Genomic DNA, 22105 nt, shown 5'->3' on the forward strand with positions numbered 1-22105 from the left:
TGTGTGTGTGTGTGTGTGTGTGTGTGTGTGTGTGTGTACATTCTCCTCCTTGGCTACTCCACAGCACCAAATTCATTAAGATTGAAGAACTTAATGTGTGGAGTTTGATTACGATCCTCCCAGTACTGATTGACTTACCCGGGGGAACCATTAATAAACAGACAGACGGACGGACGGGTGATGAATAATGAAGAAGGTAGAGGGGAAACGAGGGGATAAATAATGCATGGGGGGGTGGGAATGGTCCTTAAGTATGGGTGGCAAAGTGGAGGTAAGAAGTGGTGCTTAAGAGGAGGTTGTATATTTGATGTGATGGTGAGGTGTGTGACGTGAGGGAGGTGTGATGGTGAGGTGAAGGTGTGATGAAGTATAGTGATTTGTGTGGGAGGTGTGATGGTGAGGTATGGTAACGTGTGAGGGAGGTGTGGTGGTGATGGTGTGGTAAGGTTGTGGTTGGTGATGGTGGTGTGGTTGGTGATGGCGGTGTGGTAGAAGGCGTGGTTGGTGGTGTGGTAAAAGTGCGGTTAGTGATGGTAGTGGTGTGGTAGAAGGCGTGGTTGGTGATGGTGGTGTGGTAGTTCTGGTTGGTGATGCTGGTGTGGTAGAAGGTGTGGTTGGTGATGGTGGTGTGGTAGGCGTGGTTGGTGATGGTGGTGTGGTAGAAGGCGTGGTTGGTGATGGTGGTGTGGTAAAAGGTGTGGTAGGTGATGGTGGTGTTGTAAAAGGTGTGGTTGGTGATGCTGGTGTGGTTGGTGGTGGTGTGGTTGGTGGTGTGGTAAAGGTGTAGTTGGTGATGGTAATGGGGTGGTAGAGGCGTGGTTGGTGATGGTGGTGTGGTAGGTGTGGTAGAAGGTGTGGTTGGCAGCAGTCACACACACACACAGGGGAGGTGGTGGTGAGGGAGGAAGGACTATTGTACCTGTGTGTTTACCTGACAATTGAGTTCTTTACGTGGCCCCTCCCCATCTCTCCTTCCCCCCTCCCCCCTTCCTTCCATCCGTCCCATCCCTTCCCTCCCCTTCCTTCCATCCTCCCATCCCCTTCCCCCCTCCCCCTTCCTTCCATCCCTCATCCCCTTCCCCCATCCCCTCCCCCTTCACCTCCCTCTTCCCCACCCCTCCCCCTCTGTTCTTAAGCCTTCTCTTCTAGTGTTTTTTTAAGAGAAAGGAGGGTGAAGGAAGATTAGAGGTGGGAAGGAAGTTTTAGTTCGGAAATTGAAGAAATTTAGGAGGAGGTAAGAGGGGCAGGCTGACCGCCTAGCTAAGTTAATAGTGTGTTAGGGTTGTGTCGGGTTAGTAATTGTCTGTCGGTACAGGCACTAGACAGCCTAACCTGTCCCATACATGGGTGTTTTTAAGGGCCTTATTTCATATTCCGCCGAACCCTACTGGCGGATGCTGGTCTAGGAGGTTGTCTATTGCCTGGCCGTGTAGATCGGGGTGGTAATGGACCTTTTGAGATCTGGTAACTTTATGGGAACCATGTATGGTTGTTGTCGTTATCTGGTGGGAGTCTTTGAAGGAGTTCTTGCTTTGATCGTTCTATCTTTTGCCAGATTCTGTTGGCCAGGGTGTGCAGCTGCTGGTTGATGGGTTTTATTCTCAGGTCTCTATGTATCTCAGCTAGTGTGCTGTCTTGTTTATTTTCCTTTCCCCCTCGCGTTCCATCCCTCTCACTCCCTCCCCTCCCCTCCTCGCATCTCCCCCTCCCCCCCTCACCTCCCTGTACCTTCCCTCTCCATCTTCTCACCTCAGCTCTTTCCCTCACGCCTCTATATACTTTCAATGACCCTCCTCTTCCTAGTCCCGACCCCTCCCCTCACGACCCCCTCCTCCGCCCCTCCTCACGAACCCCTCCCCTCAGTTCATGACCTTATGACCTCTTTCCTCCTCCATAACCTGCGACCCCTCGCTTACCACCCTTTCCCTCATCACCCACGACCTCCTCCTGTCACCACCTTACAACCCCACGACCCTCTACCCCTCGAGCCCTGCCCTCCGACCCCTCCTTCGGCCCTCCCCTCACGGCCCACCCCCTCGGCCCACCCCCCCTCACGACCCCCCCCCCTCGACCCACCCATACAGACCTCGCTCCCCAGCACATATAGACTTGGTGAGATGTTATGAAAGTGTCTCTCGTTTATATGTTACCAGTAAACACCTACTGTATGTCTCTCCTGTCTTCCCTCCGCCCTCATTGGGCCTGCCTCCTCCTCTCCACCTCCACCATCTACCTCACTCGACCACCTCCCTCAGTCGACCTCCACCATCCCTCAGTCGACCTCCACCACCTCTCAGTCGACCTCCACCACCTCCTCAGTCGACCTCCACCATCTACCTCAGTCGACCTCCACCATTTACCTCACTCGACCACCTCCCTCCTCCGACCACCTCCCTCAGTCGACCTCCACCATTCCTCAGTCGGCCTCCACCTCCCTCAGTCGACCTCCACCTCCTCAGTCGACCTCCACCACCTCCCCCTCAGTCGACCTCCACCACCTCCACCTCGACCTCCACCACCTCCCTCAGTCGACCTCCACCACCTCCACACTCGACCTCCACCACCTCCTCAGTCGACCTCCACCACCTCCCACACTCCACCTCCACCATCTCTCTCCTCGACCACCTCTCTCAGTCGACCTCCACCACCTCCCTCAGTCGACCTCCACCATTTCCCTCACTCGACATCCACCACCTCCCTCAGTCGACCTCCACCACCTCACACTCCACCTCCACCATCTACCTCACTCGACCACCTCTCTCAGTCGACCTCCACCACCTCCCCTCAGTCGACCTCCACCATTTCCCTCCTCGACCTCCACCACCTCCCTCAGTCGACCTCCCATTTCCCTCACTCGACCTCCCACCTCCCTCAGTCGACCTCCACCACCTCCTCAGTCGACCTCCACCACCTCCCTCGACCTCCACCACCTCCCTCAGTCGACCTCCACCACCTCCCACCTCCACCTCCACCATCTACCTCACTCGACCACCCTCTCTCAGTCGACCTCCACCACCTCCCTCAGTCGACCTCCACCACCTCCCTCAGTCGACCTCCACCACCTCCCCCAGTCGCCTCCACCTCCACACTCGACCTTTGGCACCGTATTCCACCCATATTTGTGACCACTTTCAATCCCCTCCACCGTATTTGATATCCACCTCCTCCACTTACTCGACTTTGATCAGCCTCCACCCCTACTCCTACCCCTCCACCCCTACTCTACCCCTCACCCCTACTCTACCCCTCCACCCCTACTCTACCCCACCCTACTCTACCTCCACCCCTACTCTACCCCACCTCCACCCCTACTCTACCCCTCACCCCCTCTACCCCCTCCACCCCTACTCTACCCCTCCACCCTTCTCTACCCCTCCACCCCCTACTCCCCCTCACCCCTACTCTACCCCCCTCACCCCTCTCCTCCCCCTCCACCCCTACTCTACCCCCTCCACCCCTACTCTACCCCTCCACCCCTCCTCGACATCCCACTCACTCCCTTATTCGACCTGCCTCCTATCGACCTCGACACACTAATGCTTCACCTGTATCACCGTTTGCCAGCTGGGTAATTCATACCGTGTGGCCATTGTTGGAGTGTGGGAGCTACCTGCCTCTGATGACTGTGTGAGATACAGGTGCTGGGGACGTGTGTGTGTGTGTGTGTGTGTGTGTGTGTGTGTGTGTGTGTGTGTGTGTGTGTTAATTTTTATGTGTTATGTCTCTGTGTGTTGTATGTGCGTGTGTGTATCCTTGTGTGTGTTTGTTTGTCCTATTTTGTGTTTGTAGTATTTTTGTTTGTTTGATTTTTAATGTCCTAAAGTGTCCTTGTCATGTTGTCGGGCACAAGAGCTTGGAAGATGGAAGGAAGAGCGTACATGCCCCTTCTTCCTCTTCTTCCCCCCTCCATCCTGCCTCACCCCTCACCTCCTCCTCCTCCTCTTCCTCCCTCACTCCTCCATCCTGCCTTACCCCTCACCTCCTCCTCCTCCTCCCCCTCCTGCTTCCTCCTCACTCCTCCATCCCTGCCTCACCCCTCACCTCCTCCTCCTCCTCTTGCTCCTCACTCTCCTCCCATCCCCTGCCTTACCCCTCCCTTTCCTCCTCCTCCTTTTCCTCTTCCTCCTCCTCCCATCCTGCCTCACCCCTCACCTCCTGCTCTCCTTCCTCCCTCCCACTCCTCCATCCTGCCTCACCCCTCACCTCCTCTCCCTCCTCTTCCTCCCTCCTCCTCCATCCTGCCTCCACCCTCCTCCCTACATTGCCCCCCTCTTCCCTCCATCACCCCTCCACCTCCTCCTCCTCACCCCCTTCTCCTCCCTCCCCTCCCCCCCTTTCTCCTCTCTCACCCCCTACCCTCCTCACCCAACCCCTTTCCTCCTCATCCCTTAACCCCCTCCCCCCTCTCCCCGTCACCTGGGCATAAGGCAGGTAGTGTGGTATGACCCTCCAGGTAGACGGAGTCAACAAAGCACAGGTTGAATTGAAAGGCCGCGTCTGTCCCCCCTAGACCACAGGCGGATGTACTTGTGTATGTCTGTGTTTGTGTGGATGTGTTTGTTTGTGTTTGAATGAGAGCTAGAGAAAGGGTGAAAGAGTGTGTGTGTGTGTGTGTGTGTGTGTGTGTGTGTGTGTGTGATATATACTACTGTGTTTATGTCACTTTATATAGTTAGAACTGATGCCAAGACCAATAACACCCTGAATTACTTAACCACCTTAGGGAGGCTGATGGTAGAGGGGTGATATAACGTGTGGGGAAGGTGAGGTGACTTTCGATCCTGATATATTTTGTCTCTTATATACGAACGTTTTATCCTAATTCCTAGATATTCTTAGGGTAAAAATTTGTCGCAGTTGGTGATATGAGAATGTGTTAAGTGAATTATCCTAGCTGTGATAACAAGATAGTGTGGGCTAAATAACATAGACATGCACTTGAGATTCTGCTGTAACTAAGCCCATTCTGTTTTGTTCAACTGTGGTGCGGAAAATTATTGTGTTGGTTTTTGGGTGGTGTTGAGGATTTAAGTCGTTTTGTACCTGTGTCTTACCTGTGTACCTATCACTTACCTGTGTTTTACCTGTATACCTGTCTCTTACCTGTGCCATACCTGTGTCTCTCACCTGTACAAAAGTGAGGTAAGATTAAGGAGGAAGAGGAGGCAGCTGGAAGTGGCTGAAGACCTTCTTAATTAAGACTCACACCTGAGGGGTCTTGGGCGGCACCTGACTATAAAACCTTAATGAAAATGATGCCTTTGATGGCGGCCGTGGCTGAGTAGTGAAGATCTCAGAAGTATTTATAGAGGATGGTAATTAATGAGCTTTACCTCTCTGTTCTCTCTCTCTCGTGTGGTAGAGTTTTGACAGTGTAATATGCTAATTACTGAACCTTTGGCTAATTACACCGTTTTTTTACCGTGGTGGGTGACATTTATTACCTCTCAACACACACCATGGATCAACTTTGTCGCCTTCCTGGTTAACATTATATTAACATTTTTATATGATGTTAACTTTTGTGTTTATTTGGTGATGTTAGGATTTGTTGTTGTGTTTAATTTTTATTCTTGTGGTTGATGATGGTTAATGTGTTCACTTCCTGTGGTTAATTATGGTTAATGTGTTCACTTCCTGTGGTTAATTATGGTTAATGTGTTCACTTCCTGTGGTTAAAGGTGTTTTCCTCTTCTCTTCACACAGGTGGAAGGTGAAGGGGGTTCATCAGCCTCGTCCCTGTCGCCTCCCGTGGGCGGTGGGCTGGTGACGGAGGCCCAGCAGCAGAGGCCGCTCCTGGAGAACGACCCCGCCGCCCACACCTACACGGAGGAGGAGCTGGTACTGATCGGTGGTGGAGCTCTACCGGAGATGGAGACGATAGAACTGGAGGTGACCAAAGACCATCAGGGACTCGGCATCACCATCGCCGGATACGTCTGTGAGAAAGGTAAGTGTGTGGGAGACCTGATGCTCTGTGAGGGAAGATCAGTGGTGATGGTAACCTTTCCTCTGTTCTCCCCTCGTTACTGATAATGTACACATCATTCCTTTCTATTGATGGTATAAACAAACGTTACGCTCTTTTATTGATGAATTGATGATGTAAGCAAACGTTCCTCTCGTTATTGATGTAAAGAAAACTCATTATTGATGATGCAAACAAACGTTCCTCTCTATTGATGACGTAAACAAACGTTCCTCTCTTTATTGATGACGTAAACAGCTCTCTCTATCGTACACCGTAAACACACACACACACACACACACACACTCGTTCTTGTGCCCATTGTAAACACACACACTCCTCCCTATGTAAACAGTCCCCTCCCCCCTGAGGTGTAAATTGTAGGGGTCATTTACTCATTTACAAATATTATAGACTGTAGACATGACACAGCTTCGTATATGACACTGAGGTTCTCGACATGACACAGATTCTAGACATGACACAGCTTCCTATATGACACAGGTTCTCGATATGACACAGCGTTTTTATATGACACAGCTTCCTATATGACACAGGTTCTCGATATGACACAGCGTTTTTATATGACACAGCTTCCTATATGACACAGGTTTTCGATATGACACAGCGTTTTTATATGACACAGCTCCCTATATGACACAGGTTCTCGATATGACACAGCGTTTTTATATGACACAGCTTCCTATATGACACAGGTTTTCGATATGACACAGCGTTTTTATATGACACAGCTCCCTATATGACACAGGTTCTCGATATGACACAGCGTTTTTATATGACACAGCTTCCTATATGACACAGGTTCTCGATATGACACAGATTCTAGACATGACACAGCTTCCTATATGACACTGGTTCTCGATATGACACAGCCTTTTATATGACACATTGGCCAAAATTTTAGTAATGAAATGAAACAAATTAGCCCAGTTATCTGTCAGTTGTTGTTCGCTTGACTCGGGTAAACTATTTCATGTTTATGTTTCAAATAGAGAAAATTGTTGAATCGCTGTCGTGTAATGAGAGCGGCGGTGATGTGTGTCCCATTGATGTCTCCCATTGATGTACCCTTATTGGTGTCTCCTTTTCATGTCTCTCATTGATGTTGCCTATTGATGTGTCTTTTTGATATGTCCTTTTGATTTGTCCTATTGATATTTCCTTTTGATGTGTCCTATTGATGTGTCCTATTGATGTGCCCTACTGATGTGTCCTGTTGATGTCTGCTCTTGATGTTAATGACCCTACTGTTGCCTCTGATGTTCATTGGTGTTTATTTTATGGCATTGATGTCCATTTGCTTTTTTTTTAGCTTTGATGTCCATTGATGTTTTAGCTGTTAGCCTCGAAACTCATTGATGATTTTAGCTTTGTGTTTGATGTTTGTGACCTATGATATATGTCTAGCTTTTGTAGTGTTGAATTAAATTATGCTAAATGACGGTGATTGACGTAGAAGCCTTTTGAGTCATTGTCGAATAATTAGGATTTATTTTAGTTAAATTGGTGAGGTTAAGTTAGGATAGGTTAGGTTAGGTTAAGTTAGGATAGGTTAGGTTATGCCGAGGTTAGGTTAGGTTATGCCGAGGTTAGGTTAAGTTAGGATAGGTTAGGTTAGGTTATGCCGAGGTTAGGTTAGGTTATGCCGAGGTTAGGTTAAGTTAGGATAGGTTAGGTTATGCCGAGGTTAGGTTAAGTTAGGATTGGATAAGTGAGGTAAAGTTTGGTTAAGTTGGGTTAGGATATAGTTTGGTTAGGTAAGGTTAAGGTTTGATTGAATTAGGATGAGAGGTGGTCACAAACACACCTCGACTCACAAACACACCGCAAACACACCCCAACTCACAAACACACCCCAACTCACAAACACACCGCAAACACACCCCAACTCACAAACACACCGCAAACACACCCCAACTCACAAACACACCCCAACTCACAAACACACCGCAAACACACCCCAACTCACAAACTCACCCCCAGCTCACAAACACACCGTAACTCACAAACACACCCAACTCACAAACACACCACCAAACTCACCCCAACTCACAAACACACCGTAACTCACAAACACACCCAACTCACAAACACACCGCAAACACACCCCAACTCACAAACACACCGCAAACACACCCCAACTCACAAACACACCCCAAACACACCCCAACTCACAAACATACCGTAACTCACAAACACACCCTAACGCACCCCCAACTCTTCCCCTCCCTATTGCCCGTTTGTGAGCAAGAAAAAACCGGGGGGGGGGAAGGAGGGGGATGAGGGAGGGGGGTAGGAAGGGGAGGAGAATTCAGCGACAGAAACCATCCATCGTCCTGTCTGGCTGTAATGAAACCATGATGGAATTGGCTAGCGAGAGTGACAACAAGGGGCGAGGTTAGTGGCCTGGATACCATATCTTCCTGGACCTTAGTTCGGCTGCCATGTTTTGGGTTGAATGTGGTTTTTTGGGGTGAATGTGGTTTTTGGGGTGAATGTTGTTTGGGGTTGATTGTTGTTTTTGAGGGTGAATGTTGTTTTTGGGGTGAATGTGGTTTTTGGGCTGAATGTTGTTTGGGGTTGATTGTTGTTTTTGGGGTGAATGTGGTTTTGGGGTGAATATGGTTTTTGGGGTGAATGTTGTTTTGGGGGTGAATGTTGTTTTGGGAGGTGAATGTTGTTTTTGGGGTTGAATGTTGTTTTGGGGTGAATGTTGTTTGAAGTTGAATGTTGTTTTGGGGGTTGAATGTGGTTTTGGGTTGAATGTGGTTTTGGGGTGAATTTTGTTTTGGGGGTGAATGTTGTTTTTGGGGGTGAATGTTGTTTTGAAATTGAATGTGTGTTTGGGGTTGAATGTGGTTTTGGGGGTGAATTTTGTTTGGGGTTGAATGTTGTTTTGGGGTTGAATGTTGTTTGGATGTTGTTCTGGGTTTAGGTGTTGAATATTTCTTTATTTGAATTATGCTTTGTTCACCTCCGTTTGAGTATCTAGTTTCAGGAGAAGTGTTTAGGATGGTTCTCAATACGTTGGTTCGATTCCAGTGTTTAATTAGATTAGGTGTTGCTCAAGGGGTCAGGTGTATTTAAGCCATCATGGGCGCTGGTTCAAGCCACTGTAGTTGAGGAGGCCGTGGTGGAGTAGCAAAACAAAATAGTACTTCATTTTCAACTCCCTCCTGTACCCTGGTTCGAGTCTTGTTGATGGTCAGGTCTTACTCATAAGGAAATGTAATGGAGGAGTTGGCAGGGCGTCATCACCGCCTTCCCAGGGACATTGGTTCGACCCTTGGACACTAGCCAGGTGTAACGAGGTTCAGGTGTTAATGATCATAGAGGCCGTGGTGGAGGGGCAAATACTACACCACAACACACCATTATGACCAATGGTTCGACCCCTGTCATTACCCCCCCCCCCCTCCGTGACATACATTTTGACAGGCATATTCACCAACACATCTCCTTAAACTAACTCACTAAAGAAGGCACACAAACTTAATTATCCCCGGAAACTAACCAGGTTAATGAGGTAATTTGGTGATTAAGTTAGAGGAGGGAGGGGGGAGGGGGTGGGTTCACTTACTGACCAAACCCAGTTATATACCTTAATTAAGAATCCAAAGTTAAGGTGTGTTTTGGTTAATTGAACTTCCGGGAAACATTCCTTACCTGACCTAAACTTCCTGGTGTGTGTCTCTGTCTGTCTGTCTGTCTGTCTGTCCGGTCATTAATCATTTAAGTTTATTATCATCTCTTCACTAAAGTTGTTGGTTATTAATTACAACTTTTTAATACTTCTGGTTTTACACGTATGTTACCTTTAATTAATAGCGAATCTCTTACCTGTTAGAAGCTATTTCTATTTTTTTACCGTCTATTAGTCTTTATGTTAAGTATGGCAGCTATTAATTATGTGTTTCATTCACATATATTCATTTAATCTATCTGTATCTGTCTGTCTGTCTGTTTATTCTGTATCTGTCTGTCTATTCTGTAACTGTCTGTCTATCCTGTAACTGTCTGTCTATTCTGTAATTTATCTACTTCCCACATATGATCCCTTGTAAAACGCTGTTCATTCTTTTACTTCTAATTAATTTTTTTACACTTACAAACTATCACTGATCAGTATTTGATTTACGTGGCCCCTCATTACCTGACCATCTGTCTTGACCTGTCTTGTTAGTTGGCTGCTCTTGCCCTTGTTGTTCCTCTATCCTCCCTGTTCTTTCTCCTATGCTTACACCTAGCCACATTGTCATTAACTCCTTCTCGTGTCCCCTTTCCTTCATGTCAGACGCCAGCCTTGCCCCTTTCCTTCATGTCAGACGCCAGCCTTGCCCCTTTCCTTCATGTCAGACGCCAGCCTTGCCCCTTTCAGCCATGCGCCAGCTCTTGCCCCTTTCCTTCATGTCAGACGCCAGCCTTGCCCTTTCTTTTTTCATGTCAGACGCCAGCCTTGCCCCTTTCCTTCATGTCAGACGCCAGCCTTGCCCCTTTCCTTCATAGTCAGACGCCAGCCTTTGCCCCTTCCTTCATGCGCCAGACGCCAGCCTTGTCCCCTTTCCCCTTCATGTCAGACGCCAGCCTTGCCCTTTCCTTCATGTCAGACGCCAGCCTTGTGTCCCTTTCCTTCATGTCAGACGCCAGCCTTGCCCTTTCTTCATGTCAGACCCAGCCTTGCCCCTTTTTCCTTCATGTCAGACGCCAGCCTTGTCCCTTTCCTTCCGCGTCAGACGCCAGCCTTGTCCCTTTCCTTCATGTCAGACGCCAGCCTTGCCCCTTTCCTCATGTCAGACGCCAGCCTTGCCCCTTTCCTTCCTGTCAGACGCCAGCCTTGCCCTTTCCTTCATGTCAGACGCCAGCCTTGCCTTTCTTTCATGTTCGCGCTAGCCACCCCTTTCCTTCCTGTCAGACGCCAGCCTTGCCCCTTTCCTTCCTGTCGACGCCAGCCTTGCCCCTTTCCTTCCTGTCAGACGCCAGCCTTGCCCTTTCCTTCCTGTCAGACGCCAGCCTTGCCCCTTTTCCTCCCTGTCAGCCTTGCCCTACTCCTGCCCTATTCACATCATTTTTAAAGGGCTTGGACAGTTCTCTTAATTTATTGTTGGGTCCAGAACCACGTGAAGGCTCCTTTATGACTACTGAAAGACCATTGACTGTGTTTATCTCTCTCTCTCTCTCTCTCTCTCTCTCTCAAACCTCCACCATCGTTACTACGGCCACCATTACTCCTACCATCATCGCCACTACTACTCCCCACCACCACTACTACCACTACTACTACCACCCTTATTACTTCCCCTTGGCTGCAGGTACTGGTAGTTTGAGTAGGAGAGTGGTAGTACCTGACTCCGACCTGGCGAACCAGTCTTCTCTTGATATCCTGACTGGTGGCTACGTGATCGAGAAAGGTGAATCAGTTTACCTTTGTCTGCTCTGTTTACGTTAGACTGGTGACTGTAAGGTTCTATCTACGGTTTACAGTCACTTCTGAAGGTGGACTTGTTGTAGGGATTAACTGGTGACTGTAAGGTTGGGAGTGTTTCTACGGTTAGTTACTTCTGGAGGTGGATATTTGTAGGAATCAATTCAGAATGTTAACTGTCTCTCTCTTGTTTATTGTTCTCTTGTCACTTCTCTAGTGACTGTTAACTGTATAGTGCCCTTCTTGTATTCTTTAAAGTGCATCAATAGTGACTGTTAACTGTATATTAACCTTCTTATAGTTTGTAGTGAGCATCCATAGTAACTGTTAATTGTATCTTCTCATAGTCTAGAAAGCATAATTAGTAACTGTTAACTGTCTGCTTACCTTCTCGTAATCCAGAAACCTCACCAATGACTGTTAACTGTATGTATACTTGCTTGTCCGCTATTTTTCTCGTCCAGTTGATGCATGTGACTGGACATCCATTGTGAGTGTAGACTGTATACTTTCCCTGTCGTGTTATAAAGGACCACCAGCAGTGACTGTTAACTGTAAACTGTTTCGTCGACTTGGCAGTGCATTAAGGCATCAATTACTGACTGTTAACTGTCGATTCTTCATATAGGGCTCAAGTTTATCGATAGTGACTGTACACTGATAAAATGGGTGCCAGTCATAATGGGTCCTAGTCTTAATGGGTCCTAGTCTTAATGGGCCCCAGTCCTAATGGGCCCTAGTCTTAATGGGCCCCAATCCTAATGGGTCCCAGTCTTAATGGGCCCCAGTCCTAATGGGTGCCAGTCTTAATGGGCCCCAGTCCTAATGGGTGCCAGTCATAATGGGTCCTAGTCTAAATGGGTCCTAGTCTTAATGGGCCCCAGTCCTAATGGGCCCCAGTCTTAATGGGCCCCAGTTCTAATGGGTGCCAATCTTAATGGGCCCCAGTCCTAATGGGTGCCAGTCTTAATGGGTCCAAGTTTTAATGGGCCCCAGGCCTTATGGGTGAAAGTAGTGGAGCTTATTGAGCATTTGATAATGACTGTGACGGAGAGAGAGAGAGAGAGAGAGAGAGAGAGAGAGAGAGAGAGAGAGCTCATCTTTGAACACCACAATAGAATCCCTCTCTAAATAAATCCTCCACGCTAAGTAATCCCATAAAAAAAAACTCTGGGGGATTGGCCATATTTTCCACCATAATCCGGAACTAGACGATAAATTATAATTAAAATCATCCGAATTAAACGAACCAGAGAATCCGTATAGAAAAAAAAAACACGAATCCACTCAATGAAAGAAATTCAAATTTACGCTAATGAGGGAAGGAGAAATGTGATTAAATCGGTGAAATTATAACCACACCATCAGGGACATATGTGGTTAGGTTAAGATGGGGATAAAACAGCCAACATACAGCGAGGAATGAAGAGGGTTAGGGTGTACCTGGGCCTGGCGGGAAGTAGCCAATATTTCGCGCCCAGATGACCAAACCACGCCACCTGGTACCTCTCATGTCTGGGTTCATATTTTTGGGTAATAAGTATGAGAGGGTGAAGAAAAATAGCCAATAATGATGGGAATAATAAGAATTGCGATGATGTAGATAATAGTAACGATAGAAATAATAAAATAATAATAATAATAATAATAATAACGATAATAAAAAACTAATTTATAATAATTACATCAGCTTAAATAATAATAGTAAATAATAGCTAAAAAATAGTCAATAAATTAGTAAAAAAAAGGAAAAACAACCAAACAATAATAATAATATATAACTAAAAACAAGAAGAAGCACACTCAAACAATCTCTCTCTCTCTCTCTCTCCAGCACGAAGCTCTGGTGAACATCAAGGCCACAGCTGGTGTGTGTAGACCAGAATTAAGCAACGTGTAGGATTATGTGCAGGAAGTTGTTGTTGTTGTTGGGTTTTGTTGTTATTTTTGTTGTTGGGTTTTGTTGTTATTTTTGTTGTTGGGTTTTGTTGTTGTTTTTGTGTTTTGTTTTGTTGTTATTGTTGGATTTTTTGGTTTTTGTTATTTTGTTGTTGGGTTTTTGTTGTTATTTTGTTGTTGGGTTTTGTTGTTATTTTTGTTGTTGGGTTTTGTTGTTATTTTTGTTGTTGGGTTTTGTTGTTGTTTTTGTGTTTTGTTTTGTTGTTATTGTTGGATTTTTTGGTTTTTGTTATTTAACCCAACCCAGCAAAACCCAACCTAGCATAACCTAACCTCATACAACCAAACTTATCCTAATCCAACCCGCCGTGTTAGTATGCAAATTAAGGTCCAGTGTTAGGGATCCGGGATTAGTTTGGCTCTATGTTATAATGCTTAAACCTTGAGGCTTGTAGACCTCTCATGGGGGGGCCCTGTGAGCGCCTCCCCCCTATCCCCCTACCTTCTCTCCCTCTTTCGCTCTCCACTCTCACTCCCTCTGTTTTTCTCCCTCTCCCCTTTCTTCCTTTCTTCTCTCCCTCCTTTTCTTCTTCCTCTCTTCTCGCTCCTTTTCTTCCCCTTTTTGTTCCCTCCTCCTTTCCTTCTTTCCCTCCACTCTTACCTCTTTCCCCTCCTCCCTCTCTCCTTCCCCTCTCTCACCAACCCCCCAGCTCTTTCTCCCCATCCTCCTTCCCCTCTCTCCTCCCTCCTCTCCCCTCTCCCCAACATTTAGGATTTGCCCTAAGACGTGGGGAGAGTGACTCAGAAGTTAGTTAAGGCAAGACCCTTAACAGTTGGGATGTGACATGAATTTTACTGCATAGCGTGAAAGTGGGGAGAGGAGGTGTGAGGTGAGGAAAGGTGGTGTGGTGGGAAGAGGTGTGGGAGTGAGGAGAGGAGGTGTGGGGTGGGGAAGAGGTGTGGGGTGGGGAGAGGAGGTGTGGGTGGGGAGGGAGGTGGGGTGTGGGGAGAGGTGGTGTGGGGTGGGGAGGAGGTGGTGTGGGGTAGGGGTGGGAGGGTGGGGAGAGTTGTGGGGTGGGGAGAGGTGGTGTGGGGTGGGGAGAGGTGGTGTGGGGTGGGGAGAGGTGGTGTGGGGTTGGGAGGGTGGTGTGGGGTGGGGGAGGTTGTGTGGGGTGGTGTGGGGTGGGGAGGTGGTGTGGGGTGGGGAGAGTTGTGGGGTGGGGAGAGGTGGTGTGGGGTGGGAGGGTGGTGTGGGGTGGGAAGGTGTGGGGTGGGGAGAGAGGTGTGGGGTGGGGAGAGGTGGTGTGGGGTGGGGGAGGTGGTTGTGGGGTGGGGAGAGTGGTGTGGGGGTGGGGGAGGTGGGTGGGGTGGGGAGAGTTGTGGGGTGGGGAGAGGGTGGTGTGGGGTGGGAGGTGGTGTGGGGTGGGGAGAGGTGGTGTGGGGTGGGAGAGGTGGTGTGGGGTGGGGAGGTGGTGTGGGGTGGGGAGAGGTGGTGTGGGGTGGGGAGAGGAGGTGTGGGGTGGGGAGAGGTGGTGTGGGGTGGGGAGAGGTGGTGTGGGGTGGGGAGAGGAGGTGTGGGGTGGGGAGAGAGGAGGTGTGGGGTGGGGAGAGGTGGTGTGGGGTGGGGAGAGGGTGGTGTGGGGTGGGGAGAGGTGGTTGTGGGGTGGGGGAGTTGTGGGGTGGGAGAGGTGTGGGGGTGGGGAGATTAGGCTTTGGGTGTTAGTGGGGAGAGGATGGCAGTGTAGTGAGAGGTGGTGGATGTGGGTAGAGAGGTAGAGGTAGGAAGAAGGGGCGCTAGTAAGTGGGGAGATGGGGTGGTAAGGGTGGGGAGATAAGGTACAGCCTTACTGTACATCTCGATTCCAAGGAAAATTAAACTTTTGAGAATTCACCTTTGTGTCTTAGCTGAGGAGGAAATGGTTACGTGTTGACTTTCATCTTCATTTACGAGGAAAATTTATCTTAGCAAGTTGTGAGAATCCACTTTTGTGCCGTAGTTTAAGTGAGCCAGCTAGATGCGGTCTTACTTCTTCGATAGAAAAAAAAATCTAAACTTAGGAACTTCTGAGAATTTCCAGACAAAAATGAAGAACAATGTTGAAGGAAAATGAGTTGTGTTGGAGATTGGTTAAGATTAGTGGTGGGGGAGTGGTGGAGACTGTGAAGGAGTGGTGGAGGAGAGTAGGAGGTATGAGGGAGAGAAGATGGTAGAGGAGTGTTGAGTATGAGGGAGAGATGGTGGTGGAGGAGGGTTGGGGATTATGAGGGAGTAGTGGTGGTGGTGTAGTAGTATGGGATAGAAATGTTGGTGAAGTGTGTGTTGGATAGTGGTGGTGATGGTGGAGAAGGGATGTGAGTGTGTGGTAGCCTGGTAGGAATAGTGAGGGTAGTGGAGGGATAGTGGAGGGGATAGTAGTGTGGTAAGAATGACTATCCACTAACAACCAAACTAGACCACTCAACCACAAAATCGATAAGTGCAGTAACCACTTAACTAAGCGTAACGGGGAGGTCTTTAAGGCACTTGGCATCGTGGAAAGACTTACAAAGACGAATCACAGTTTCCAAGAACTTGTAATGAATAACTTGTAGTGAATAATAATGTATAACTTAAGGCAGGTATATGGGACAGGTGGTCAGGTTAGGTGATGTATGACCTAAGTTTCGCCAGGTGTAAGAGCTATTGGGATTTAACCTTATTTATGGTCTCTCTCTCTCTCTCTCTCTCTCTCTCTCTCTCTCTCTCTCTCTCTCGTTAAAGATTTCTTGCGTATTGAAGGTTGGAGTCGGATTGGTTTGTTGTGTGTTGGTAAAGTTAGTGCTTGTAATGGTGGTAGTGGTGGTGGTGGTAGTGGTGGTAGTGGTGGTGGTAGTAGTGGTGGTAGTGGTGGTGGTAGTGGTGGTTGTGGTGAGGCAGCCCAATATATCAACAGCTATATAGTGTAATATTTCACACTGCCTCTCCTCCCCACCATGATAAATCATCACCCCTCCACTGTCACCCTCCACCACTACTGTCACCTCCTCCACCACTACTGTCACCCCTCCACCACTACTGTCACCCCCTGCACCCTCCACCACTGCTGTCACCCCTGCACCACTACTGTCACCCCTGCACCACTACTGTCACCCCTCCACCACTACTGTCACCCCTCCACCACTACTGTCACCCTGCACCACTACTCACCCCTGCACCACTACTGTCACCCTCCACCACTACTGTCACCCCTCCCACCACTGTCACCCCTCCACCACTACTGTCACTCCTCCACCACTACTGTCACCCCTGCACCACTACACCCCTCCACCACTACTGACACCCCTCCACCACTACTGTCACCCCTCCCCACTACTGCCCCTCTACCCCTGTCACCCCACTGCACCCCTCCACCACTACTGTCACCCCTCCACCTTCCACCCCACACCCCTCCCACCACTACTGTCACCCCTCACCACCTCCACCACACCCCTACCACCCCTACTGTCACCCCTCCCTACCACCACTACTGTCACCCCTCCACACACTACTGTCACCCCTCCACCACACCCCTCACCACCTGTCACCCCCCACCCCACCTGTCACTCCTCCCCTACCCCTGCACCCCTCCACCCCTCCCCACCACTACTGTCACCCCTCCCACCACTACTGCCACCCCTGACACCACTACTGTCACCCCTCCACCACACTGACACCCCTCCCACCCTACTGTCCCCCCCACCCTACTGTCACCCCTCACCACTGTCCCTGTCACCCCTAGTGTAGGGTCTCCAGTGTAGTTTGACGCCATTTTGAATAGTGTGTGTGTGTGTGTGTGTGTGTGTGTGTGTGTGTGTGTGTGTGTGTGTGTGTGTTGTCTGTCTGTCTGTGTGTGTGTGTGTGTGTGTGTGTCCTGATATGTTTTCATTTAAAAAAAAATCCAATTAACAAACGTTTTAGAATCCGTCCCAGTGACCAAACGTTTATTTGTTTGTTCTGTTTCGTTTCAAGTTTTTCCTGAATGTGACTGTAGCGCAGCTGTTGACTGCCCGAGTCTAGTTTAAAACACGAAAACAACACTGAGGAAATATTTTTGTAGTTGGTTATCTCTCTTTGTCACACACACACACACACACACACACACACACACACACACACACACACACACTTTATATTTGTCGAGTAACGAGAAAATTACCATAAAAAATACTGTTTACAAAAAGTGATCATTTTTTGTTGATCTAATTTTTTTAAGTGTTTCACCCTAACAAGGTCATTAACCATCGTTCATTAATTTCTCTATGAAGGAAAAATAAACAAGAACTTAATTTATGTTCCCTGGTTGTAAAAAAATTCTTCCCAGTCCAGTTTTAACAAGAAAATGTACAGGATTTTTTTGTTTTTGTTTGTCAATTAAGGTGAGAAAAAAATATGAAAATGAGAATAAAATCTACACATTTTTTTGTTAATTAAGGTGAAAAAAATGAATTGCGAATAAAACTGAAGAGAAAAAAAAAGATACATTTAGGGTCTGTTGAAAAAATATATTTAAACATGATTTTTTTTTAGAAAGGAAAATATTTGTAGTTGTTCAGAAAATATTGAAATGGATATAGAAAATAATAGTAATACATTTTTATCAGTAGAGGCTCGGGAATTACGACTGTACAGACCTCTCAAGGGACATGATATTGGCCTCTATCCTGACCTCTCAATGGACATGATATTGGCCTCTATCCTGACCTCTCAACGGACATGATATTGGCGTCTATCCTGACCTCTCAAGGGACATGATATTGGCCTCTATCCTGACCTCTCAAGGGACATGATATTGGCCTCTATCCTGACCTCTCAATGGACATGATATTGGCCTCTATCCTGACCTCTCAACGGACATGATATTGGCGTCTATCCTGACCTCTCAAGGGACATGATATTGGCCTCTATCACCAGTCTCTCCAAGGGACATGATATTGGCCTCCTATCTGACCTCTCAAGGAACATGATATTGGCCTCTATCCTGACCTCTCAGGGACATGATATTGGCCTCTATCTGACCTCTCAGTCCAATGGCCTGTACTGACCTCTCAGGGACATGATATTGGCCTCTATCCGGACCTCTCAAGGGACGTGATGTGGCCTCTGTCCTGACACTCTCCAAGGGACATGATATTGGCCTCTATCCTGATCTCTCAAGGGACATGATATTGGCCTCTATCCTGACCTCTCAAGGGACATGATATTGGCCTCTATCCTGACCTCTCAAGGGACGTGATATTGGCCTCTATCCTGACCTCTCAAGGGACATGATATCTGGTCCACTTGTATGAACATTATAGAGGAAGAGCAACGTGATAATGGCTGACGTCCTGATTGATGCATAAAAAAATCAAGTAAATAAAGAAAATAAAGAAAAATAAATACAACAAACAAAACAAAACTAAGAAAATAAAACAAAGCAAGTAAAAGCCAAAACAAACCAGGGTATGAGTGTTTTAAATGACATATTTGTACTTGAGGGGGTGAGAGGTAGGAAGGAGAGAATATTTGTGTGGGTTGTCACATGTAGGAGGGGGTGATGGGTTAGGGTAGGGGGGTGGGGGTGGCTCTTCCTGACGTAGTGCTGTGCTCGCTAAAGATGACTTACTGCGCCATTTTTCTGCTGTGAAATATTTGGAGGCGAACATAGAGCCGCTGCTGTGGGGGAGGGGGGAGAGTAGGGAAGGGGAGAGGAGATGGGGAAGAAGAGGAGAGGAGATGGGGAAGAGGAGAGGAGACGGGGATGGGCCTTACCAAAAAAAGAAATGGCGCAGCAGGGAGGTGATGGTTTGGTGAAATAAGGCCGCTGATGTAATAAATAATTATAATAATGATGTAATTAGACAGTTAATGATACACTTAATGATTTTATTTTATTGTTTTGTGTTGAATGATCTTGTATGTGCTGGTAGGATAGCTTAGTTTACCTGTCGTTCGTGGCGTCGTCTTGCGTTAGATGGCGTTGCGTGGCGTCGTGTTGCGTTACCTGTCGTTGCGTGGCGTCGTGTTGCGTTACCTGTCGTTGCGTGGCGTCGTGTTGCGTTACTTATCGTTGCGTGGCGTCGTGGTAGGATAGCTTATTTTACCTGTCGTTTCGTTGCGTTGCGTGGCTTCGTGTTGCGTTACTTATCGTTGCGTAGTCGTGTTTGCGTCTCGTGGCGGCGCACAGGTAAAAGGTATAGGGTTCCTGAGGTTGTCTTCTGCCACCTGGGCGAAAGTGATTAAGGCGGCCATCCTGATCTGCCTCTCTCTTATTGATTCTGGGATTGGCTGTTGACTGGTACCTTTTGTTTTACCTGTGGTCTCTCTCTCTCTCTCTCTCTCTCTCTCTCCTTTTCTCTGTTCTTTTGTCATTATTTACATTTCACTTTCTTCTCTTGTTCCTCTATCTATCTGTTCCTATTGAAATATATTCTTATCCCTGGCCTGTTAATGTATTTTTCTTTCATATTACAGTTCAAATATATTCCTATCTCCTTGAAACATATTCGTGTCTAAATATATTCGTCTCTTGTTGAATCAATGTATATTTCTACCCTCATTGCCTATCCTACCGTATTGAAATATATGCCTATCAGCATATTTCAAAGAACATTATATTTCAGTAAAAGGTTAGTTCAGTAGAAGTATATTGTGTGTGTCAGACTTTATTATATATCAATCAAAATATATTTCTACCCACTAATATATTTCTATTCACTATAATATATTTCTATTCACTATAATATATTTCTATCCACTATAATATATTTCTATCCACTGCCAACAAGTTTTCCACCATCCATTTCACGTTGTCAGCCACCCAGAACACGTCGCCATTCACCTAAAAATAGGAGGCGTGAGGCAGGTGGCAGGTTATTCCCCTAAGGTGTGGGGCAACGGCGGCGCCTCCCGTTAACCCTCTGTTGTGTACTGACGGGTCCCGTTTGTCTCTTCCCCTAACACGATGCCTCCCGTTTAGCCTCTGTTGTGTACTGACGGGTCCCGTTTGTCTCTTCCCCTAACACGATGCCTCCCGTTTAGCCTCTGTTGTGTACTGACGGGTCCCGTTTGTCTCTCCCCTAACACGATGCCTCCCGTTAACCCTCTGTTGTGTACTGACGGGTCCCGTTTGTCTCTCCCCTAACACGATGCCTCCCGTTAACCCTCTGTTGTGTACTGACGCGTCCCGTTTGTCTCTCCCCAACAGAGGAACTGTCTGGTATCTTCGTCAAGTCCATCAATGTTGGTAGTGCTGCCGATAGGACTGGTCTCATCCAGGTTAACGACCAGATTGTACAGGTAAGGACAGATTATTCGACCAGATTGTACAGTTAAGGACAGATTGTACAGGTAAGGACAGATTATAGACCAGTTTGTACAGTTAAGAGGAGATTGTTCGATCAGATTGTACAGGTAAGGACATTATTCGACCAGATTGTACAGGTAAGGACATTATTCGACCAGATTGTACAGTTAAGGACAGATTGTGCAGGTAAGGACAAATTATTCGACCAGTTTGTACAGTTAAGGACAGATTGTACAGATAAGGACAGATTATTCGACCAGCTTGTTAAGGGCAAATTATTCGACCAGATTTTACAGCTAAGGACAGATTAGTGACCAGTTTGTACAGCTAAGGACAGATTATTGACCAGATTTTACTGCTAAGGGCAGATTATTCAACCAGATTGTCCAAATAAGCGAATAATTCCCTTCTATTCTCATCTTTTTTACCTCGTGTTTATCATTTATTATCCATTTATTACCTGTTTATCGTCGAGTCTCTCCTCTTCTCGTGTTTTTAATTATTCCTCTGTTTATTCAACTCTGCTTTAGCCTCTTCAGTAAAGTCGGGGGAATTTTGTGTTTATTTTCCTGACGGAGATTTACGTTGCTCAGTATCTTGAAGGCCAACTCATGAATATCTATTTCAGTCGTGTCATCCTAGCTAAGACCCCACCCCTTCTCCCCACCAGGTAAAAAAGTCCCAGTTAATGAGACCAGTCCCCCCCAACTTGAGGTATACCTTAATTAGCCCTCCTAGTGTTTTATTGAGGTCTTATTCACTAAATAAACCTCATTAACTAGAGTTTTATTGATGTCTGGTTTATATAATGATTTTTGGAGGCTTATACTAACAGCTATAACCTTATAGTAATGTTATAAATATAGTATTATATATTTTGTTTATTAATTATACTTGGAAGTGTTTAATTAGGGTTAATACTAAGGCTTATGGACTCAAGTCTTATCAAGATTTCTCACCCTTTATTCTAGTGGCTTTGAGGGCCTTCTAATGAGTACTTCAAGTGTATAATACCAATTCAAGTGCTTCGTTCTTACTAATATGATAAGACCTGTGAATACACGATGTTATGATTCAGTGTAGAGTTATTAATCACTAGTTATCTTAGTTATTTAGTTATGGTTGTAGTCACAGAGGGTAATGGTAGGGGACTGTCTGTTAATGGGAGGGGGCTGTCTGTTAATGGGAGGACTGTCTGTTAATGGTGAGGGACTGTCTGTTAATGGAAGGGACTGTCTGTTAATAGGGGACTGTCTGTTAATGGAGGGGGCTGTCTGTTAATGGGAGGGGCTGTCAGTTAATGGGAGGGGGTTCTGTTAATGGGAGGGGGCCAGTTAATGGTAGGGGACTGTCTGTTAATGGTAGGGACTGTCTGTTAATGGGAGGGCCAAGTTAATGGGAGGAATGGTAGGGGCTGTCTGTTATTGGGACGTAATGTTAGGGGACTGTTAATGGGACTTGATGGTAGGGGACTGTTGGGACTGATTTTAA

At 47.1% G+C, this 22105-nt stretch overlaps 1 protein-coding gene across 1 annotated transcript in view; it reads left to right on the plus strand.

Moving 5' to 3' along the window:
• The window catches only part of LOC121856339 (patj homolog), a 99096-nt gene that overhangs the window by 1335 nt on the left and 75656 nt on the right, over nucleotides 1–22105 (plus strand). The window contains exons 2-3 of the mRNA XM_042351828.1: nucleotides 5707–5950; nucleotides 20516–20607. Coding sequence (XP_042207762.1) covers nucleotides 5872–5950; nucleotides 20516–20607 — 171 coding nt within the window. The 5' untranslated portion in view covers nucleotides 5707–5871. The remainder of the gene's footprint in view (nucleotides 1–5706; nucleotides 5951–20515; nucleotides 20608–22105) is intronic.

The sequence above is a fragment of the Homarus americanus genome, unplaced genomic scaffold (assembly GCF_018991925.1).
Source record: "Homarus americanus isolate GMGI-L3 unplaced genomic scaffold, GMGI_Hamer_2.0 scaffold48220, whole genome shotgun sequence".
NCBI classification, from domain to species: Eukaryota; Metazoa; Arthropoda; class Malacostraca; order Decapoda; family Nephropidae; genus Homarus; species Homarus americanus.